The 20,884-nt window shown below is 41.8% G+C and overlaps 2 protein-coding genes across 2 annotated transcripts; both read right to left on the bottom strand.

The window, feature by feature from the left end:
* Nucleotides 1-4,976: 4,976 nt before the first annotated feature.
* LOC148049881 (cathepsin L2-like) lies at nt 4,977-10,167 on the bottom strand. Its single transcript, XM_087703369.1, has 7 exons — nt 10,039-10,167; nt 9,521-9,646; nt 8,087-8,239; nt 7,390-7,614; nt 7,027-7,195; nt 5,710-5,818; nt 4,977-5,135 (listed from the first exon to the last, which is right to left on the bottom strand). Exons 1-7 carry the CDS (start codon nt 10,165-10,167, stop codon nt 5,021-5,023), a joined length of 1,026 nt encoding a protein of 341 aa, XP_087559495.1. The 3' UTR covers nt 4,977-5,020.
* A 3,686-nt stretch (nt 10,168-13,853) lies between these two features.
* On the bottom strand, nt 13,854-19,883 carry LOC148049880 (procathepsin L-like). The gene is made up of 7 exons (XM_087703371.1): nt 19,755-19,883; nt 19,221-19,343; nt 18,215-18,367; nt 17,519-17,743; nt 17,154-17,322; nt 15,343-15,451; nt 13,854-14,070 (listed from the first exon to the last, which is right to left on the bottom strand). The coding sequence occupies exons 1-7, from the start codon at nt 19,881-19,883 to the stop codon at nt 13,956-13,958; spliced, it is 1,023 nt and encodes a 340-aa protein (XP_087559497.1). The 3' UTR covers nt 13,854-13,955.
* Nucleotides 19,884-20,884: the final 1,001 nt, after the last annotated feature.

Below are 20,884 nucleotides of genomic sequence, written 5' to 3'. Positions count from 1 at the left end.
TCTCCTCACTGCAGCTGAAGGGGGAAGGGATATTACTCAACCGACCACAAGGCAACTGAGAACTCATCACAGCCTAGAGAGTAGCCCCCTGCATGGCACCATGGGAGTCTGACAACCAGTCAGAATACATTTCTTACACAGGAACAGGAAACAGAGAGGTGGGATTAAATACAGGGTATAAAAAGCCTAGCAAGCCCCTCCCTCAGCCCTTCTCTTCTTCTCCATCAACATTGAAACATGTGATCCCCTTTTCTGTACAGGGCTCAAGCCATGTGACCCTGTCCAACAATAAACCATCTTTCCAAGCAGCCTCCATGTCCCCAGTGTCTTCTTCCCCACTTGGAGCTGAACCCAAAAGGACATTTCTTTCAACAGTTCTATGTTAAAAGCAGGATAAAAACCTAATGTTGTAATAAAATTATAAGAGCTGCCCAGTACTGTAATTGTACCTCAGAGAGGAGGGGGGGGGGGGGGGAAGGCGGGAAAATTGGGGATTCCGATTGGGTGATGGGCTTCCTCCTCTGCAGCCAATCACAGGCTGCAGCAATTTCTGCCCACTGTTGCCCTTGGAGACTCCCTCCAATTTCTGAGGGCTTTTGAAGGCGAAGGTGGCAGAAGAGCCTTGAGGCTCCGTGGGACAGGCTGCTCCCTTTGAGGCTGAGAGGCAAAGGAGGAAGGCTAAGAGAATAACAGAATAGCGGAATTGGAAGGAAGCATGGAGGTCTTTCTTGTCCAAGCCCCTCTCCCAAGCAGGAGACCATTTCAGACAAATATTGTCCAATCACTTCTTAAAAACCTCCAGTGATAGAGCACTCACATCTTCTGAGAGAAAGAACTGGGTAAATCTAGTTTAAGAGAAAGAAGGACTAGGGGAGACATGATAGCAGCCTTCCAATACCTGCCACAAAGAAGAGGGAGTCAAACTATTCTCCAAGGCACCTGAGGGTAGAACAAGAAGCAATGGGTGGAAACTAATCAAGGAGAGAAGCAACCTAGAACTGAGGAGGAATTTCCTGGCAGTTAGAACAATTAATCAATGGAACAGAAGTTGCCTCCAGAGGTTGTGAATGCCTCAACGCTGGAAATCTTTGCTGGATACCCATTTGTATAGGGTTTCCTGCCTAGGCAGGGGGTTGGACTAGAAGACCTCCAAGATCCCTTCCAACTCTGCTATTGTATTGCATTGCATTGCATTGCATTGCATTGCATTGCATTGCATTGCATTGCACTGCATTGCATTGCATTGCATAAAGCCACCCCCCTGATTAATTGTCCTCACTGTCAGGAAGTTCCTCCTTAGTTCTAGGTTGAATTTCTCCTTGATTAGTTTCCATCCATTGTTTCTTATCCTGCCTTTAGGTGCTTCAGTGCTCAATAGGTTGAGGCCCTCTTTGTGGCTCTCGAATATTGGAAGCCCATCGTATCACCCTAGTCCTTTCCTTTGTCAGTTTAGATATACCCAGTTCTTGCAAGAGGGTGGGCATCTGCTAGGCCTTAAGGGGAAAGGGGCTTTCCAGGACAAAAAGGCCATCATGGAAAAGGCATGCTCCTCAAGTCCTGCTATATAGCAGTGTTGAAGGGAAAGACCTTATGCCTACTCTAGCTAACAGAATAACAGAGTTGGAAGGGACCTTGGAGGTCTTCTAGTCCAACCCCCTGCTCAAGCAGGGAACCCTACACTACTTCAGACAAATGGCTGTCCAATCTCTTCTTAAAAATCTCCAGATTAGATACTTAGATGTCCTCATGTAAGATTGGTACAGGTAGTCCTTGATTTACGACCACAATTGAGACCAGAATTTCTGCTGTTAAGCGATAAAAATGTAAAAAAAACTAATAACGTGATAAAATTGAGAGGAGCTGCAATAAACATGTTACTAGGTTGGCAGCCTAGGGTCCTCCCTATTGTTAAGCGAGCCAGTTGTTAAGTGAATCATGCCCGATGTTAGAACCTTGTTTTGCTGGGGTTGTTAAATGAATCACTGTAGTTCTTAAGTGAATCAAGCCATCATTAAGCAAATCCAGCTCTCCTCCTCATTCACTTTGCTTGTCAGAAGGCAGCTGGTAAGGTTGCAAATGGTGAGATGCTGAGATGCTGCAATCATCTTCACATGAACTTATTACCAAATTCTCGAACTTTGATCACTTGACTGTGAGGATGTTGCTACCATCACAGGTATGAGAACTGATCGTAAGTAATTTTTTCCCCATGGTGTTATAATTTTGAACCGTCATTAAGCAAATGGCTGTATGTTGAGGACTGCCTGTATAGTTAGTTTTAACCAGGGAGACCCCATTTGTTGAAAGATGTTCATTTGACTCACTACTTTTTCTTAGAAGTTTTTGTCTTTGGGCGTCTCATTCTTGGGCCTTGCATCCTAAAATTCTTGGAAGGCCATGTGACAGCGAAGAACTTGTATCATCCTGAAGGAAAACAGCAATGGAAATAAGGCTTCTTCTTACTGCAAACCATTACTTAGAACAGTGGTTCCCAAACTTGGCGACTTTAATATTTGTGGACTTCAACTCTCAGAGTTCTCCAGCCAGAAGAGCTAGCTGGAGAATTCTGGGAGTTGAAGTCCACAAGTCTTAAAGTTGCCAAGTTTGGGAACCACTGACTTAGAATGTGTGTCCCATTTTTTTGGCCATTCACTGGAGAAAACACTTATAACACTTATATAACACTTATAAGGGCCAAGGTGGCGCAGTGGTTAAATGCAGCACTGCAGGCTACTGCTAGATCAGCAGTTCAGCGGTTCAAATCTCACCGGCTCAGGGTTGACTCAGCCTTCCATCCTTCCGAGGTGGGTAAAATGAGGACCCAGATTGTTGGGGGCAATATGCTGACTCTCTGTAAACCGCTTAGAGAGGGCTGAAAGCCCTATGAAGCGGTATATAAGTCTACTGCTATTGCTATTGCTATATTTAAAAGAATTGGCAGTAAAAAGAAACCAGGTTGCCAAAGAATAGGCTGGCTGGACACCATGAAACCTGACACCAGCCAAAGCATAGAACTACTCAAAGAAATAGTGTAAGATTGGAAGATATGGAGAGACCTGGCCTATAGAATTCCCATGAGTTGGACATGACTGAATAACATCCTCAAGCTCATCTCCTGTTTCCTTGTTGCAGATAAATTATCTAGAAAGTTTTGCATACTTAACTATCAGTCTTATTGATTAGCGACAAATGGCTGTAATATTGTAGGAATGAACCCACCTTCTGGAAGGAGCATCAGAGTATCAGGTGTGAATATACGTTGTTGCTTCTTACCTGTTAATTGCTATTGATCATGTGCTTTGTTTTCCAAATGTGTGTAATACGCATGCCAATTTAGCAATAGCAATAGCAGTTAGACTTATATACCGCTTCATAGGGCTTTCAGCCCTCTCTAAGCGGTTTACAGAGTCAGCATATTGCCCCCAACAATCCGGGTCCTCATTTTACCCACCTCGGAAGGATGGAAAGCTGAGTCAACCCTGAACCGGTGAGATTTGAACAGCCGAACTGCAGAACTGCAGTCAGCTGAAGTAGCCTGCAGCGCTGCATTTAACCACTGCGCCACCTCGGCTTTGAGTACTGAGGGCTCTCAATGGGCGATGTTGTGTGATGTAGTCCTGAGAGCACATTTCTTTGCACTGCACCGAATAAACAGTGTCATCTCAACTGTTATCTCAAACCACATATGTATGAAATTAATACATATTTCTAACGCATATTTTCTGTGGTTTTTTTTTACAGTGCTAGATGCATCAGGAATTCTGACATTCCATGTGGAAATATGCCATATTTATACCAACACTAGTTCTCTAATAAACATTTCAGTAAGCTATTTGATAAAGTAGACCATAACTTACTACTAGATAAAATAGAAAAATGTGGGTTAGACAGCATCACCACCAGATGGATTCGTAACTGGCTGACCAACCACACTCAACGTGTAGTCCTCAATGGAACTGTATCTACATGCATTCCCAAGGCTCTTGTTTTAGGCTCAGTACTCTTCAACATCTTCATCAATGACTTGGACAAGGGGATAGATGGGGAACTCATCAAATTTACAGATGACACCAAGCTGGCAGGAATAGCCAATACTCTAGAAGACAGGCTCAAGATACAGAAAAATCTTGACAGACTTGAATATTGGACGCTATCTAACAAAATGAAATTCAATGGTGAAACACATTGCACAGGTACAGTATGTGTGGTACCTTGCTCAATAGTAGTAACAGTGTGAGAGGGATCTTGGAGTCCTAGTGCAGAACCATTTAAATATGAGCCAGCAGTGTGCAGTAGCTGCCAAAAAAGCCAACACAGTTCTAGGCTGCATAAATAGGGATAGAATCAAGATCACATGAAGTGTTAATACCACTTTATAATGCCTTGGAAAGGCCACCCTTGGAATACTGCATCCACTTTTGGTTGCCACAATGTAAAAAAGAGTGCAGAGAAGAGCAACAGAGAGGATTAGGAGACTGGAGGCTAAAACATATGAAAAACGGTTGCATGAACTGGGTATGTCCAACTTAATGAAAATAAGGACGGGGTGACATGACATGAAGCGGGAGTCAAGCTATTCTCCAAAGCTCCTGAGGGTACAACAAGAACAATGGGTAGAAACTAATCAAGAAGAGAAATAACTTAGAACTAAGGAGAAATTTTCTGACAGAACAATTAACTAACAATTAACAATTAACTTCATAGAAGATGCAAATGCTCCAACATTGGAAGTCTTTAAGAAGATGTTGGATAACCATTTGTCTGAAGTGCTGTAGGGTTTCCTATCTAAGCAGGGGGTTGGACTAGAAGACCTCCAATGTCCCTTCCAACTCTGTTACTCTAATAATCTAATTAACATGTATATGATAGAATAGAATGTGCTCTGACAGTTCTGAATTGCATTGCCCAAAAGCATTTATTAACTTTTTTTATTTTCATCTAGAAGCTTCAGAAGCAGCAGGTCATTCATTGGTGACTTTTAGCTCCGCATTTCAAACGATCCTTATGCTGAAAGAAGAAATTATATTCCCTTCTCTGGATCTGGGATAGGAAAGACAGCGTCTTCAGCAATGCCGCATTGATTTGATCCTTTGACTATGCGCATGTAACCTTTCTCTCCCCAAAGAGTGGACCAGCTGTGAAGGTAAGAATACAGAACATTTATCTAGAGTTGTAGACAGTCACTTATCTGAAATAGTATAGGTTCTCCTGCTTGAGCAGGGGGCTGGACTAGTAGATCTCCAAGGTCCCTTCCAGCTCATTCATTCTATTGATTCTATTTCTGCAGTTCTGCAGCACAGTGGATCATTCATGATTCTAGCTGAAGTTTCGCCATATCCAAAAGCATGGTGCAAAAGGTGGCTTTTTGCCATGTGTTAACAGGGAGGCCACCATTTTAAAAAGATAATCTATATGGCAACATTAGACCAACTTCCTGCTCCAGGGCTTCTCAGACAATAGGCAACCCGACTTCAAGATGGAAACTAAGCAAAAGAAGATCTGGGTATGTTTAGCCTGCAGACCTCACACAGCATCTGCTGGGACTCACTGCACAAATGGGGCATAATAGCCGGCTCCATTCTGTGGGGTCCCATATCAAACTGCATATCATATCATGACTGACTGTAAACTGAGGGCATTCAAGTATGTTATAGAATAAGTGAATTTCCCATTTTTTACACCTCTGCAGACTAACGTCTGTTTATTCACCTGTTCTTTACGATCCAATAGCCTTTGCCCCCGCTGGTGTTGTTATAACCCACAATCAGCATAGCATGATTTATCTGTCTTTCTCCACGATAGTCTTCTCTATATATACCTGGGTAGAGAGAATAAGAAATAACCTAGTGAATAACCCATCCTTACTGGCAGCCAGATGCCCCACTCTATCTTAGCTGCAGCAGAGGCCTTTTTAATGATTGCATCTCTAATTTGAAATATGTCTTACTGGAGATGTTTTCCCTGGGCCTCCTTTGTGCAGGCACTGGACGAAACCCTTAGGCTATAATGGTATTTCCCAGCTTTTTCCAGAGAACCAATCCCCTACGACTATGTTGATCAAAGAGATTTCTTATTTTTCATTAGAGTCCTTTAGGTTTTTTTTTTCTTTTTTGTCTGTAGACATACCCAGTTCCTGCAACCGTTCTTCATATGTTTTAGCCTCCAGTCCCCTAATCATCTTTGTTGCTCTTCTCTGCCCCTTTTCCAGGCCATCCTGGGCTTACATTCAATTGCCAAAACCCCAAAACATTTGATCCTGGAGGGACCAAATGCTCCCAGCCCATCCCATTGTATCACACAAAAGATTCAGGAAACTACCCACAGACAAGGAATAGCAAAGGTCCAGGAGAAGCAAGATGATAGGCATTCTGTCACACAACCATTTTTCTTCTCCAGAGATACATACACTTCCAAGACAGATAACTAATAAATAAAGCAGTTTATGATGGAGAATATTGATTGGCACCAGGCTGTTAGTTGGCCAGGAAGATGGAAAATAGTGACCTCCTCCAAGGAAGGAGCTGTGTTCAAAAGTTGGGCTCTAAGAGTCATATAGCTGGCCCCACAATCCCAGCGATGATGCAACCGGAGAAGTCTCTGGGACCAAATGAAAATTTCCCCAATAACCACCTGAGCAATAGCACAGACTTATATACCTCTTCAGGGTGCTTTACAGCCCTCTCTAAACGATTGACAGAGTTCATTTTGCCCCCAACAATCTGGGTCCTGATTTTACCAACCCTGTGAGAATGGAAGGTTTAGTGTACCTCGAGCTGGTGATAATCGAACTGCTGGCAATTGGCAGAGTTAGCCTGCAATAGTGCATTCAACACAGCCAAGCCTTCAAAACAAATCACCCTACCTAATAGAAAAATCTACATAAGCTGATCTTGTCACCATCTTGGAAAGAAAAACATAACCCTTTAGTACTTAGAAAGAGTATGGCCTCATCAGTGTTAAATATTAGTTGGCAGAGGAGATGGCAAGAACCACAAGGTCAAATGTGAGCCCCCTCAGGAACCTTACCTGACTTATAGAAGCCGAACTTGCTGCTCCCAGCATCTATTCCAACAGAAACTGGACCAATCTTGGCCACAGCTTCCTGAAGACCTTTTTCATCCTTCTCCATGATCTTTCCGAATGAGCTACATCTGGTAATAGATTCCTCAGGATTATAGCGACAAGGCATACCATCCTGCAGAAGAAAATGGTGATTCTAAGAGATTGTTGCCATTGAAGGGATTTAATAGAAATTGTCTCCATCCATGATTCAAACGATTTCCATCTTATTGCTGGAGGCATTATCAACTAGAGACAGAGCAAAACAGTTCAGCTTAAAGCATGCAGAAGGAATGGACAGGGGCATACACAGATTTCATAGTTTATTACCGTTCTGTCATAAGGGTAGGATTTTTCTGAATTGATCCCGCCTCGCTTCCGCACAGTTTCAAAAGCTTCCAACTCAAATCCACCCTGGCACCCTTTATAATCTGGGTCACCGGAACAGTCAATAAGATTTTGTTCGCTCAGCGAGACCAGCTTCCCCGTCTTCTTGAAATGCATGCCTTCCAGAGCACCAGTGGCACTGAAGGCCCAGCATGAGCCACAGTCACCCTGGGTTAAAAAAAGAAAAAAGAAAAGCTGGAGTGATCCACTGAGCATGTGAAACCTCAATATAGAATAGCAGAGTTGGAAGGAAAATCAAAGCTCTTCTAGTGTATACGCAGCCCTCTGCTTCGGCGGGAGATACTATGCCATTGCTGACAAACGGCTTTCCAATCTCTTCTTTAAAACCTTGAGTGACAGAACACACACAACTTCTGGAGGAAGCCCCTCCACTGATTAATTGTTCTCAATTTATATTCCTTTAACAATTCTCAGTACTTGGTAGAAAGCAGGTGGACAAAAATGAGTTCTAACAGGATTAAAGTTTTGGGGATGAAGTTAAGAGAAAAGAATTTAGCTTTATCTGCAAGTCTTTGTGAATCTGTCAAATTCTAATGGGACCAAATGGACAGATCAGAACACTTTCCCTTTCCTTCAAAACATCTCTACGTAATACCCAGAACCACCCACCACAACCCACCTGATCCTTGACTTTGGTGACACCACCTTTGATTCTCCAGTCCACGTGGTCAGGGATATCCGGATTTTCTGAAGATTTGAACGGGATCCCTTTGACTTTACTTACATTATGAGAAAGCAGGCAATGCAGCCTCTTGCCAAGTTCTTCATTGGTCTGAGGAGGAGAAAAACAATCTTAACAGATCTCCATTTCTACTTCTCATATTTCTCCTTAATCAGTTTTATCCTATGATCAAATGCAAAGAATTATTTTATGAACAAACAAAATCTGGTTACCACAGAGGAGTTTTTGTATAGTTAAGTCTACTGCATGTTTCCCAATTTTGGCAACTTTTAGGATGTCTAGACTTCAACTCCCAGAATTCTGCAGCCTCCGTGAATCAGCTCAAACACCTGGCAGATAAAATGCTAACATTCTCATTCTGGATAATAGACTGGGAGAGATTGTAAAGATGAATTCACAGAGGTGGTTAAATGCATCCAGTGTTACAAATTATATATTTGTAAGTGCTGGAATATTAGAACTCTACTCAGATGAAATGATTGCAAATTATCAATAATTCCGTTGCTGGTGGCCTTTGGCTGGGTCTGCTTGATGTGCTCTTGGCATTCTGAAGCTACAATGTGATGTAAATGAATGTGATGACAGAATAGCAATCATGCGGTCATCAATATAACATTGGTCATTGATTCAATTTCTTTACTTGAGAGACAATCTGCTGCCAATTACCTCCCAAAGACCCATTAGATCACACAGGGTTGGCCTCCCCCGGGTTCCGTCTACCAGCCAATGCCATCTGGCTACGACCCGGGGGAGGGCCTTCTCTGTGGCAGCTCCGGCCCTTTGGAACGAAGTCCCCGCAGAGATTTGGACCCTCACCTCTTTCCAGGCCTTCCGAAAAGCCATTAAAACCTGGCTGTGTCGGCAGGCCTGGGGTTGATGAGCTCCCTTCCCCTCTCGACTTGTGTGGCTCTTGGCTATTTTAAATGCTTGTCTTGTACTTTTGTGTTCCCTTTCCCCCTTTGAGTTGTTCGCCGCCCTGAGTCCCTCCGGGAATAGGGCGGCATATAAATAAAACAAATCTCAATCTAAATTTCTCTCAATCTTTAATATTGTATGATTATAAAAGCCAGGAAAGAGACTGGAAAGAGAAAAGTCCATGACCACTTCATTCATGGAAGCTCACTGGGGGCCTTTGGGCTGAGAAAGAGCAAGCACCCCAATCTTTGTCTTGAGGTTTTTGACATGGGAAGTGGGGATCGTACATTCGGCATCTGGAACTTCAAGGAAAATGGAAATCTATGCCTAATAAATAAGTGAAAACTACAGTCATTTGTTGAGATGGAGGCTAAAGAAATCAGAGATAGGTAGGTAGATAGACGGTTGGATGGACAGACAGACAGACAGAGAGACAGACAAATGATCCAGGCTTACCAAATCGCCAAAGTGGTTCATGCCAAGCCAGTAGGTGTATTTTCCCAGGTCAGCCTGCTTGTTATGGTCTTGGATCATCTGCAAATTCTCCTCCCACACGGCTCTTCGGAAGGATTCTTCCTCCTCCTGGGAAGCCAAGAAATGGAAGATCCCTTAGTTTCATCAGCCTAAACAAGTGGCACCTAGAAGATCTAGAACTCATATTCTCTTCCATAAAAGATTTCTCAGACTAGAATTCAATCACCCAGGAATGGAAGAAATTCCCTTCAATTTTCATGATTCCTTGCAAATCATGTATGAAGACATAGAGCAGAAAGTAAGTTTCTAAACATTGCTATTCTAAGTTGAAATCAAGGTAAGTTTATGGAACTGGAACATTTGAAGTGAAAGAAGGATGTTTGTTCATGTGGGACAGAAACTACAGAAGAACATCAGGAGTGACAGCCAGCCCCCATTGTATCAGAACTATTAAATCAAAATACAGAGATTTCATTTGAGTATCATTGGAACAAACTCACCTGAGCGTATTCTTTACGGTGAGTGGCCTTCCAGTCTCTCCATGTCCCCTCCAGGGTTGGATCCAAAGCTGTGGACAAAGTCCTCAGGGAGACCAACCAGATCAGGGCCACCACCGAGAACGACAACATTGTCTTTCTCTAGGAGAAGGAAAAGAAGAGAATTGAAGAACTCAGCCTTAATGTGGCACCATGATAAGTTACAGCCCAGTAACATCTGGTTGAGAACAGGATCCAAACCCTCACTTAAGGTGCTAAAAAACAGATTAAAAATATTCAATTATTGTTAATTAATGCTTAAATCAAATGAGAGCATGAACATCTTTGGAACGTTTGAGGTAGCCAACTGGAACCTCACCTCAAGAGGTGTATACAGAAGGCAGAAAGGCAGATGTTAAACAAAACTTCAGCAGCCCCTTTTATAAACGAACATATAATTGCCACTTCCCACTGCCCTTAATTGACATTTACAAGGAAATAGCATATCTTTAGAATTCTTTAGAAAGTATTTTTTTTTCATTTCAGTAAGATAATGTTCTTTTAACTTTCTTTCTTGGAGATTTTATTTGGAGGGAAGGGAATCCTATAAAGCAAAATAGCTGCAAGAAAGCCACTGATTAGATTGCTGACCTAAATCGTATCTCCTAACCATGGAAATTTTATTGACTTTGTGTGGTTGCAGCCGTTTTAATGTCCTATGAAGATAAATTTCATGCTTGATTTCTATCTAGCTCTTCTTTCTATCTTGATTCTTGGTAAAATCATGAGTTCCACCCTGCTCCACCCAAGCAGGAGATACAAAAACAATGGCAGTTATTACTAACTGTGGGGTAATATGTCAATTGAGGGTGCATCTTTATTTGGACAAACGTCACTCAAGCTTGAAGAATGGATTCTTTAACCTTGAGAACAGTTTATTAAATGCTCACGCTAAAATGATTATGATTTGGTATTTAGTTTCCCGACATGGGTTCAACATGCAATTCAGACAGGCCTAATATAGTTAGTCCTCAACTTACAATCAAAATTGAGCCCAAAGATTATGTTACTAAGTGAGAAATTTATTGCCACATTTGTTAATTGATTCACTGCAGCTGATAAATTAGTAGCACGGTTGCTCAGTGATTTTGCTGAACATTGACTTCGCTTGTCAGAAGGCAGCTGGGAAGGTTGCAAATGGCGGTCACAAAACCCTGAGGTGCTGCAACCATCTTCACATGAGCTTGTTGCCAAGTTCTCAAAATTTGATCACTTGGCTGTGAGAATTTTGCCACAGTCACACGTATCAAAACTGGTTGTAAGTCACTTTTTTCAGTGGTGTTATAACTGTGAAGAGTCATTAAGCGAATGGTGGTATGTTGAAGACTGCCTGTATAGCTGGTTTTAGCCAGAGTGACCCCCATTTATTGAAATATGTTCATTTGGCTCGCCCATTTTTTAAGGTGTTTTTGTCTTGGGGTCTCTCATTCTTTGGCCTTACACCCAGACCTTAAAATTTTTGAAAGGCTATATGATACGTTTGAAAGAATTGGTGGAAAAAGAAACCAGGCCACCGAAGAATAGGAGGGCTGGACACCATCAAACCTAACACCACCAAAGCATAGAACAATTCAAATTAATAATGCAAGAATTGAAGATGTGGAATGACCTGACGCATAGAATTGCCAAGAGTTGGACATGATTGATTCATTGAATGAGTATAATCATCATCATCATCATCTCCCATTTTCATGTTTCATATCTTGAAAGATTTGCACACTTAACGATCAGCCGTATTGATTAGGGATAGAGGGGTGAGGGCTGTAATATTGTAGGAATGAACCCACCTTCTGGAAGGGGTATCCTCCACTCTATCAGGGGTGTGTATATATGTTGTTGCTTCTTACCTGTTAATTGCTATTGATCATGTGCTTTGTTTTCCAAATGTGTGTAATACACATGCCAATTTGAGTACTGAGGGCTCTCAATGGGCGATGTTGTGTGATGTAGTCCTGAGAGCACATTTCTTTGCACTGCACCGAATAAACAGTGTCATCTCAACTGTTATCTCAAACCACATGTGTGTGAAATTAATACATATTTCTTATGCACATTTTCTGTGGGGGTTTTTACAGTACTAGTCACACCAGGAATTCTGACATTCCACGTGGAAATATGCCACATTTATATCAACACTATAACCCTAACTAACACTTCAATAAGGCATTTGATAAAGTAGATCATAACCTACTACTAGATAAAGTAGAAAAATGTGGGTTAGAGAGCATCACCACCAGATGGATTCCTAACTGGTTGACCAACCACACTCAATGCACAGTTCTCAATGGTACTGCTTCTACATGGAGGGCAGTATGCAGTGGAGTACCCCAGGGCTCTGTTTTAGGCCCAGTACTCTTTAACATCTTCATCAATTACTTGGACAAGGGGATAGATGGGGAACTCATCAAATTTGCCAATGACCCTAAACTGGCAGGAATAGCCAACACTCCAGAAGACAGGCTCAAGATACAGAAGAATCTTGACAGACTTGAACATTGACCTCTAACTAACAAAATGAAATTCAATGGTGAAAAAAGTAAGGTTCTACATTTAGTCAAGAAAAACAAAATGCACAGGTACAGTATATTTGGTACCTTGCTCAATAATAGTAACTGTGAGAGGGATCTTTGAGTCCTAGTGGACAACCATTTAAATATGAGCCAGCTGTGTGCAGCAGCAGCCAAAAAAGCCAACACAGTTCTAGGCTGCATAAACAGAGGGACAGAATCAAGATCATGTGAAGGGTTAATACCACTTTATAAGGCCTTGGTAAGGCCACACTTGGAATAACGCATCCAGTTTTGGTCACCCCGATGTAAAAAAGATATTGAGACTTTAGAATGAGTTCAGAGAAGACCAACCAAGATGATTAGCGAACTGGAGGCTGAAACATATGAAGAATGGTTACAGGAACAAGTTTAATGAAAACGAAGACTAGGGGAGACATGATAGCAGTGTTCCAATATCTCAGGAGATGCCACAAAGAAGAAGGAGTCAGGCTTTTCTCCAAAGCCACTGCGGATAGGACATGAAGCAATGAGTAGAAACTTGCCCTTCATGGTATTGGACCTGGGTACTTGAGAGACCGCCTGCTGCCAATTACCTCCAATAGACCGATTAGATCCCACAGATTAGGCCTCCTCCGAATTCCATCCGCCGGCCAATGCCGACTGGCGACTACCCGGAGGATAGCCTTCTCTGTGGCTGTTCCGACCCTCTGGAACGAACTCCCCGTGGAGATTCGAACCCTCACCACCCTCCAGGCCTTCCGCAAAGCCCTTAAAACCTGGCTATTCTGGCAGGCCTGGGGCTAAAGAGCTTCTGCCCCCCCTTCTCGAATGGTATGGTGGTTGTGTGTTTTTTAAATTGTGTATTGTTTGTTTGTCTTTTATCCCCTATTTGTACCTCCTTTCCCTTGACTGAGTTGTGAGCCGCCCTGAGTCCCCTTCGGGGAAAAGGGCGGCATATAAATGAAATAAATCCTAATCCTAATCAAGGAGAGAAGCAACTTAGAACTAAGGAGGAATTTCCTGACAGAACAATTAATCAGTGGAACAGCTTGCTTCCAGAATTTGTAAATGTTCCAACACTGGAAATTTTTTAGAAGATGTTGGATATCCATTTGTCTGAAGTGGTACAGTGTTTTCTGCCTAAGCAGGGGGTTGGACTAGCAGACCTCCAAGGCTCCTTCCAACTCTGTTACTCTAATAATCTAATTAACATGCATATGATAGAATAGAGTATGCTTTGACAGTTCTGAATAGCATTGCCCAAAAGTATTTATTAACTTTTTTTTCTCCCAGAAGCTTCAGAAGCAGCAGGTTATTCATTGGTGACTTTTAGCTCCGCATTTCAAAAGATCTTTATGCTGAAAAAAAATATTACATTCCCTTCTCCGGATCTGGGATAGGAAAGACGGCATAATCGGCAACATTGCATTCATTTGATCCTTTGACGAGGCGCATGTAACCTTTCTCTCCCCAAAGAGTGGACCAGCTGTGAAGGGAAGAATACAGAATCTTTATTTCTAGAATTCTGCAGCACAGTGGATCATTCATGATTCTAGCCATAGTTTCCCCATGTCCAAAAGCATGATGCAAAAGGAGGCTTTTTGCCATGTGTTAACAGGGAGGCTGCCATTTTTAAAAGAAGAGCTATATGGCAACATTACACCAACTTCCTGCTCCATGGCTTTACAGAGGAGAGGCAACCTGACTTCAAACTAAACATAAGAAGATCTGAATATGGTTAGCCTGCAGACCTCACCCAGCATCTGCTGGGATTCACTGCATCAATAAGGCATTGTATCCTCGTCCCCTCTGTGGGTTCCTGTGTCCATATCATATCATGACCAACTGTAAACTGAGGGCATATTACTGCTATTGTATCAGATTTCTTCTTCTTCATATAAATGTTGCTGTGCCTTAATGGTTAGATGGCCTAGACATTACTACCTGAATATGGAATTTTTAAACGTTCATATTTTACATGGACTTTTTAATCTAGATAAAATGTCAATATAAAATGCAAGTCCATGGATGATATGCCATATGCTAACTATGCTAAATAAATAAATTGTTTGCAGAAGGGGCAGCCAAGGGGGACTGATGTCTGAAGGGGGTTGTAACATGGAAGAGGAAATGGCCTTATTCCATATTGCCCCAGAAGACAAGAGCATAAAAGGAGCAATGGGCCTTAACTACAACGAAGACTGTACAAGCTAAACCTCCAAAGGGCTTTCCACATAATTTGGATAAATGCTTGATCCGAATGAGAATTCATTTGCAATTTCCCACAGTGCAGATGATATCTTCACATGGAATTTTAACAGATGATAGAGGTTATAAGGCAGATGCACTCCTGCGAATATTGTGGGTGCCTTGCCCATCTTTACAGAAAGCTAAGACAGAGTTCAAATATCGAAGTGCTCCAGGTAAGAAAAAGCTTCCCATTCTATTTTCAGGTGATGCTACTCGGAGATCACCTTCCTCAGCTAACATCCTCGGTATGAGTTGGACAACAACTCCCACCATCTCTAAATACTTCAGAAGTATTGTCTTCAAACCAAGCTGAAAGACACTCCTGGGAGATGCAAAATTAATATTTTAAGCTGCCAAGAATTACCCTGTGGTAGGATGGACGGCCAATAAATTTAATAAATAAAATAAAATTTTCCATAGGAAAATACCATGTGGAAAACAAGTAAGTTACACAGTAGGTACATTTCCAATTTCCTTCAGTTCTGCAGACTGATTTTTCTTTACTCACCTGTTCTTTAGGATCCAATATCCTTTGCCCTCGCTGGTGTTGTTATAACCCACAATCAGCATTGCATGACTTATCTGTCTTTCTCCACCATGTTGTTCCTTATATATACCTGGATAGAGAGAAAAAGAAATAACCTAGTGAATAATTCATCCTTACTGCCATCCAGATGCCCCACCCTTTCTTAGCCTCTGATTTGAAGCCAGGAGAAAATATGACAATCTCTGGTTGGGATCTCAGTAGCATGAGTAAATAGAGATTTTTCTGGAACCTTAGTCAGCTCTTTTGTATTTCAAAGAATAGCCTTAACAATTTCTCCAACTGTCTGATGCACCCCAGAGAAACTATGGTGGCTTTATTAAATCAACCTGACAGTAAGAACAATCAATCAATGGAAAAACTTGCTTTCAAAGGTTGTGGCTGCTCCAACACTGGAAGCTTTTAAGAAGGGACTGGATAACCCTTTGTCAAAAATGGTCTCCTGCCTCAACAGGAGGTTCGGCTAGAAGACCTCCAAGGTTCCTTCCAACTCTATTATTCTGTTATTTTTTATTAATTCCACTCAAAAGCTGTAAGGGGACCAAAGGAATAAAAGGTGAACAGCGCTATATAGACACGTTGGGCACTGATGTTAAAGGAGACAGAATAACAGAATCACAAGGGACCTGGGAGAGCTTCTACTCCAACCATTGCTCAATCAAAACACCCAACAGCATATTGTTCAAACATCTCTCCAATCTCTTCTTGAAAAGCTCCAATGTTGCAGCACCCACAACTTCTGAAGCTGTTCCACTGATTAACTGTTCTCACTGTCAGAAAATTTGTCCTGCCTTCCAATGCTTTGGAGAATAGGCTGGCCCCTTCTTCTTTGTAGCAGCCCCTTAGATATTGGAAGACTGCTATCATGTCACCCCTAGTCCTTCTTTTCAATAGACACCCAATTCCTGCAACTGTTGTTCATATGTTTTAGCCTCCAGTCCCCTAATCATCTTTGTTGCTCTTCTCTGCCCCTTTTCCAGGCCATCCTGGGCTTACATTCAATTGCCAAAACCCCAAAACATTTGATCCTGGAGGGACCAAATGCTCCCAGCCCATCCCATTGTATCACACAAAAGATTCAGGAAACTACCCACAGACAAGGAATAGCAAAGGTCCAGGAGAAGCAAGATGATAGGCATTCTGTCACACAACCATTTTTCTTCTCCAGAGATACACACAATTCCAAGACAGATAACTAATAAATAAATCAGTTGATGATGGAGAATATTGATTGGCATCAGGCTATTAAGAGTCATATAGCTGGCCCCACAATCCCAAAAATGATGCAACCCGGGAAGCCTCTTGGACCAAATGAAAATTGCCCAAATAACCACCTGAGCAATAGCACTTAGACTTATATACCTCTTCAGGGTGCTTTACAGCCCTCTCTAAGCGATTGACAGAGTTCATTTTGCCCCCAACAATCTGGTCCTCATTTTACTGACTTCGGAAGAATGGAAAGCAGTCAACCTTGCGCTGTTGGGGTTTGAACTGCTGAGAGTGGGAAGAATTATCCTGCAATATTCCATTCCAATCACTGTACCACCATGCTATCCTAGCACAGCAAAGTCTTTAAACCAAACCAGCAAATCTAACAGAAAAATCTCCATAAGCTGACCTAAAATAAAATAAAAGCTCTCTTTTCACCATCTTGAAAACAACAAGATAACCCTTTAATACTTAGAAAGAGTATGGCCTCATCAGTGTTAAACATTAGTTGGCAGAGGAGATGGCAAGAACCACAAGGTCAAATGTGAGCCCCTCAGGAACCTTACCTGACTTATAGAAGCCGAACTTGCTACTCCCAGCATCTATTCCAACAGAAACTGGACCAATCCTGGCCACAGCCTCCTGAAGACCTTTTTCATCCTCCGACGTGATCTCTCCATATGAGCTACATCTGGTAATAGATTCCTCAGGATTATAGCGACAAGGCATACCATCCTGCAGAAGAAAATGGTGATTCTAAGAGATTGTTGCCATTGAAGGGATTTAATAGAAATTGTTTCCATCCATGACTCAAATGATTTCCATCCTATTGCTGGAGGCATTATCAACTAGAGACATAGAGCAAAACAGTTCATCTTGATGCATGCAGAAGGAATGGGCTGGGAGATACACAGATTCATTCATTTATTACCGTTCTGTCATAAGGGTAGCTTTTCTCTGAATTGATCCCACCTCGCTTCCGCACAGTTTCAAAAGCATTCTCCATAAGACTACCCTGGCACCCTTTAAACTCTGGATCACCGGAACAGTCAATAAGATTTTGTTCGCTTAGTGAGACCAGCTTCCCCGTCTTCTTGAAATGCATCCCTTCCAGAGCACCAGTGGCACTGAAGGACCAGCATGAGCCACATCCACCCTGGGTTAAAAAAGAAAAAAGAAAAGCTGGAGTGATCCACTGAGCATGTGACAACTCTGTATGGAATAGCAGAGTTGGAAGGGAAATCAAAGCTCTTCTAGTGCATCCGCAGCCCTCTGCTTGGGCGGGAGATACTATGCCATTGCTGACAAACGAATTTCCAATCTCTTCTTAAAAACTTTGAGTGATAGAACACACCCAACATCTGGAGGAAGCCCCTACGCTGATTAATTGTTCTCAATTTATATTCCTTTAACAATTCTCAGTACTTGGTAGTAAGCAGGTGGACAAAAATGAGTTCTAACAGGATTAAAGTTTTGGGGATGAAGTTAAGAGAAAAGAATTTAGCTTTATCTGCAAGTCTTTGTGAATCTGTCAAATTCTAATGGGACCAAATGGACAGATCAGAACACTCTTCTTTTCCTTCAAAACACCTCTATGTAATACCCAGAACCACCCACCACAACTCACCTGATCCTTGACGTTGGTGACACCACCTTTGATTCTCCAGTCCATGTGGTCAGGGATATCTGGATTTTCTGAAGATTTGAACGGGATCCCTTTGACTTTACTTACATTATCAGAAAGCAGGCAATGCAGCCTCTTGCCAAGTTCTTCATTGGTCTGAGGAGGAGAAAAACAATCTTAACAGATCTCCATTTCTACTTCTCATATTTCTCCTTAATCAGTTTTATCCTATGATCAAATGCAAAGAATTAAATTATGAACAAACCAAACCTGGTTATCACAGAGGAGTTAAGTCTACTGCATGTTTCACAATTTTGGCGACATTTAAGATGTCTAGACTTCAACTCCCAGAATTCTGCAGCCTCCTTGAATCAGCTCAAACACCTGGCAGGTAAAATGCTAACATTCCCATTCTGGATAATAGACTGGGAGAGATTGTAAAGATGAATTCACAGAGGTGATTAAATGCATCCAGTGTTTAAAATTATGTATTTGTAAGTGCTGGAATATTAGAACTCTGTACTCAAATGGAATGCTTGCAAATTATCAATAATTCCATTGCTGGTGGCCTTTGGCTGGGTCTGCTTGATGTGCTCTTGGTATTCTGAAGCTACAATGTGATGTAAATGAATGTGATGTCAGAATAGCAATCATGCGGTCATCAATATAACATTGGTCATTGGAGTCAACTTCTGCAATATTGTATGATTGTAAAAGCCATGGACTGGAAAGAGAAAAGTTCATGACCACTTCATTCATGGAAGCTCACTGGGGGCCTTTGGGCTGAGAAAGAGCAAGCACCCCAATCTTTGTCTTGAGGTTTTTGACATGGGAAGTGGGAATAGTACATTCGGCATCTGGAACTTCAAGAAAAGGGGACATCTACGCCTAATAAATAAGTGAAAACTAGAGTCATTTCTTGAGCTAGAGGCTAAAGAAATCAGAGGTAGGTAGGTAGATAGACAGTCAGATGGACAGACAGAGAGACAGACAAAAGATCCCGGCTTACCAAATCGCCAAAGTGGTTCATGCCAAGCCAGTAGGTGTATTTTCCCAGGTCAGCCTGCTTGTTATGGTCTTGGATCATCTGCAAATTCTCCTCCCACACGGCTCTTCGAAAGGATTCCTCCTCCTCCAGGGAAGCCAAGAAATGGAAGATCCCTTAGTTGCATCAGCCTAAACAAGTGGCACCTAGAAGATCTAGAACTCATATTCTCTTCCATAAAAGATTTCTCAGACTAGAATTCAATCACCCAGGAATGGAAGAAATTCCCTTCAATTTTCATTTAATACGCAGGACACTATTCCTCGCAAAGCATGTATGAAGACATAGAGCAGAAGGTAAGTTTCTAAACATTGCTATTCTAAGTTGAAATCAAGGTAAGTTTATGGAACTGGAACATTTGAAGTGAAAGTAGAATGTTTGTTCCTGTGGGACAGAAACTACAGAAGAACATCAGGAGTGACAGCCAGCCCACATTGTATCGGAACTGTTAAAGCAGTATACAACAATTTCGTTTGAGTATTACTGGAGCAAACTCACCTGAGCGTATTCTTTACCATGAGTGGCCTTCCAGTCTCTCCATGTCCCCTCCAGGGTTGGATCCAAAGCTGTGGACAAGGTCCTCAGGGAGACCAACCAGATCAGGGCCACCACCGAGACAGACAACATTGTCTTTCTCTAGGAGAAGGAAAAGATGAGAATTGAAGAACTCAGCCTTAATGTGGCAGCATGATAAATTACAGCCCAGTAACGTCTGGTTGAGAACAGGTTCCAAACCCTCACGGTGCTAAAAAAACAGATTAAAACTATTCAATTATTGTTAAATGCTTAAATTAAATGAGAGCATGAATATCTTTGGAAAATTTGAGGTAGCCAACTGGAACCTCACCTCAAGAGGTTTATACAAAAAGCAGAAAGACAGATGTTAAACAAAACTGCAGCAGCTCCTTTTATAAGCGAACATATAATTGCCACTTCCCACTCCCCTTAATTGACGTTTACAAGGAAAGAGCATATCTTTAGAATTCTTTAGAAAGTATTTTTTTTTCATTTCAGCAAGATAATGTTCTTTTAACTTGCTTTCTTGGAGAAAGCAAAATAGCTGCAAGAAAGCCACCGATTAGATTGCTGACCTAAATCGTATCTGCTAACCATAGAAATTTTATTGACTTTGTGTGGTTGCAGCCGTTTTATTGTCCGATGAAGATAAATTTCATGTTTGATTTCTATCTAGCTCTTCTGTCTATCTTGATTCTTGGTAAAAGCATGAACTCCACCCTGCTCCACCCAAGCAGGAGATACAAAAACAATGGCAGTTATTACTAACTGTGGGGTAATATGTCAATTGAGGGTGCATCTTTATTTGGACAAATGTCACTCAAGGTTGAAGAATGGATTCTTTAACCTTGAGAACTGTTTATTAAATTCTCACGCTAAAATGATTATGATTTGGTATTTATTTTCCAGACATGGGTTCAACATGCAATTCACACAGGCCTAATATATGTAGTCCTCAACTTACAATCAAAATTGAGCCCCAAGATTATGTTGCTAAGTGAGAAATCTATTGACACATTTGTTAATTGAATCACTACAGCTGATAAATTAGTAGCACGGTTGCTCAGTGATTTTGCTGAACATTGACTTCACTTGTCAGAAGGCACCTGGGA

Source organism: Thamnophis sirtalis, unplaced genomic scaffold, assembly GCF_051295495.1.
Source record: "Thamnophis sirtalis isolate CommonGarterSnake01/CBP01778 unplaced genomic scaffold, rThaSir2_p1.2 scaffold_1, whole genome shotgun sequence".
Lineage (NCBI taxonomy): Eukaryota > Metazoa > Chordata > Lepidosauria > Squamata > Natricidae > Thamnophis > Thamnophis sirtalis.
The sequence above is the reverse complement of the archived record's forward strand: the minus strand, read 5'-3'. Positions and strand labels throughout refer to the sequence as shown.

Coding starts and splice junctions, on each gene's coding strand:
- LOC148049880 (XM_087703371.1), bottom strand. CDS start 19,883: ATGTTGTCTGTCTCGGTGGTGGCCCTGATCTGGTTGGTCTCCCTGAGG. Junction 17,744..18,214: donor TCACCAACGTCAAGGATCAG/GTGAGTTGTGGT, acceptor TTTTTAACCCAG/GGTGGATGTGGCTCATGCTG. Junction 15,452..17,153: donor GTTCGGCTTCTATAAGTCAG/GTAAGGTTCCTG, acceptor CTCTCTATCCAG/GTATATATAAGGAACAACAT.
- LOC148049881 (XM_087703369.1), bottom strand. CDS start 10,167: ATGTTGTCGTTCTCGGTGGTGGCCCTGATCTGGTTGGTCTCCCTGAGG. Junction 7,196..7,389: donor CCTACCCTTATGACAGAACG/GTAATAAACTAT, acceptor TTTCTTCTGCAG/GATGGTATGCCTTGTCGCTA. Junction 5,819..7,026: donor GTTCGGCTTCTATAAGTCAG/GTAAGGTTCCTG, acceptor CTCTCTACCCAG/GTATATATAGAGAAGACTAT.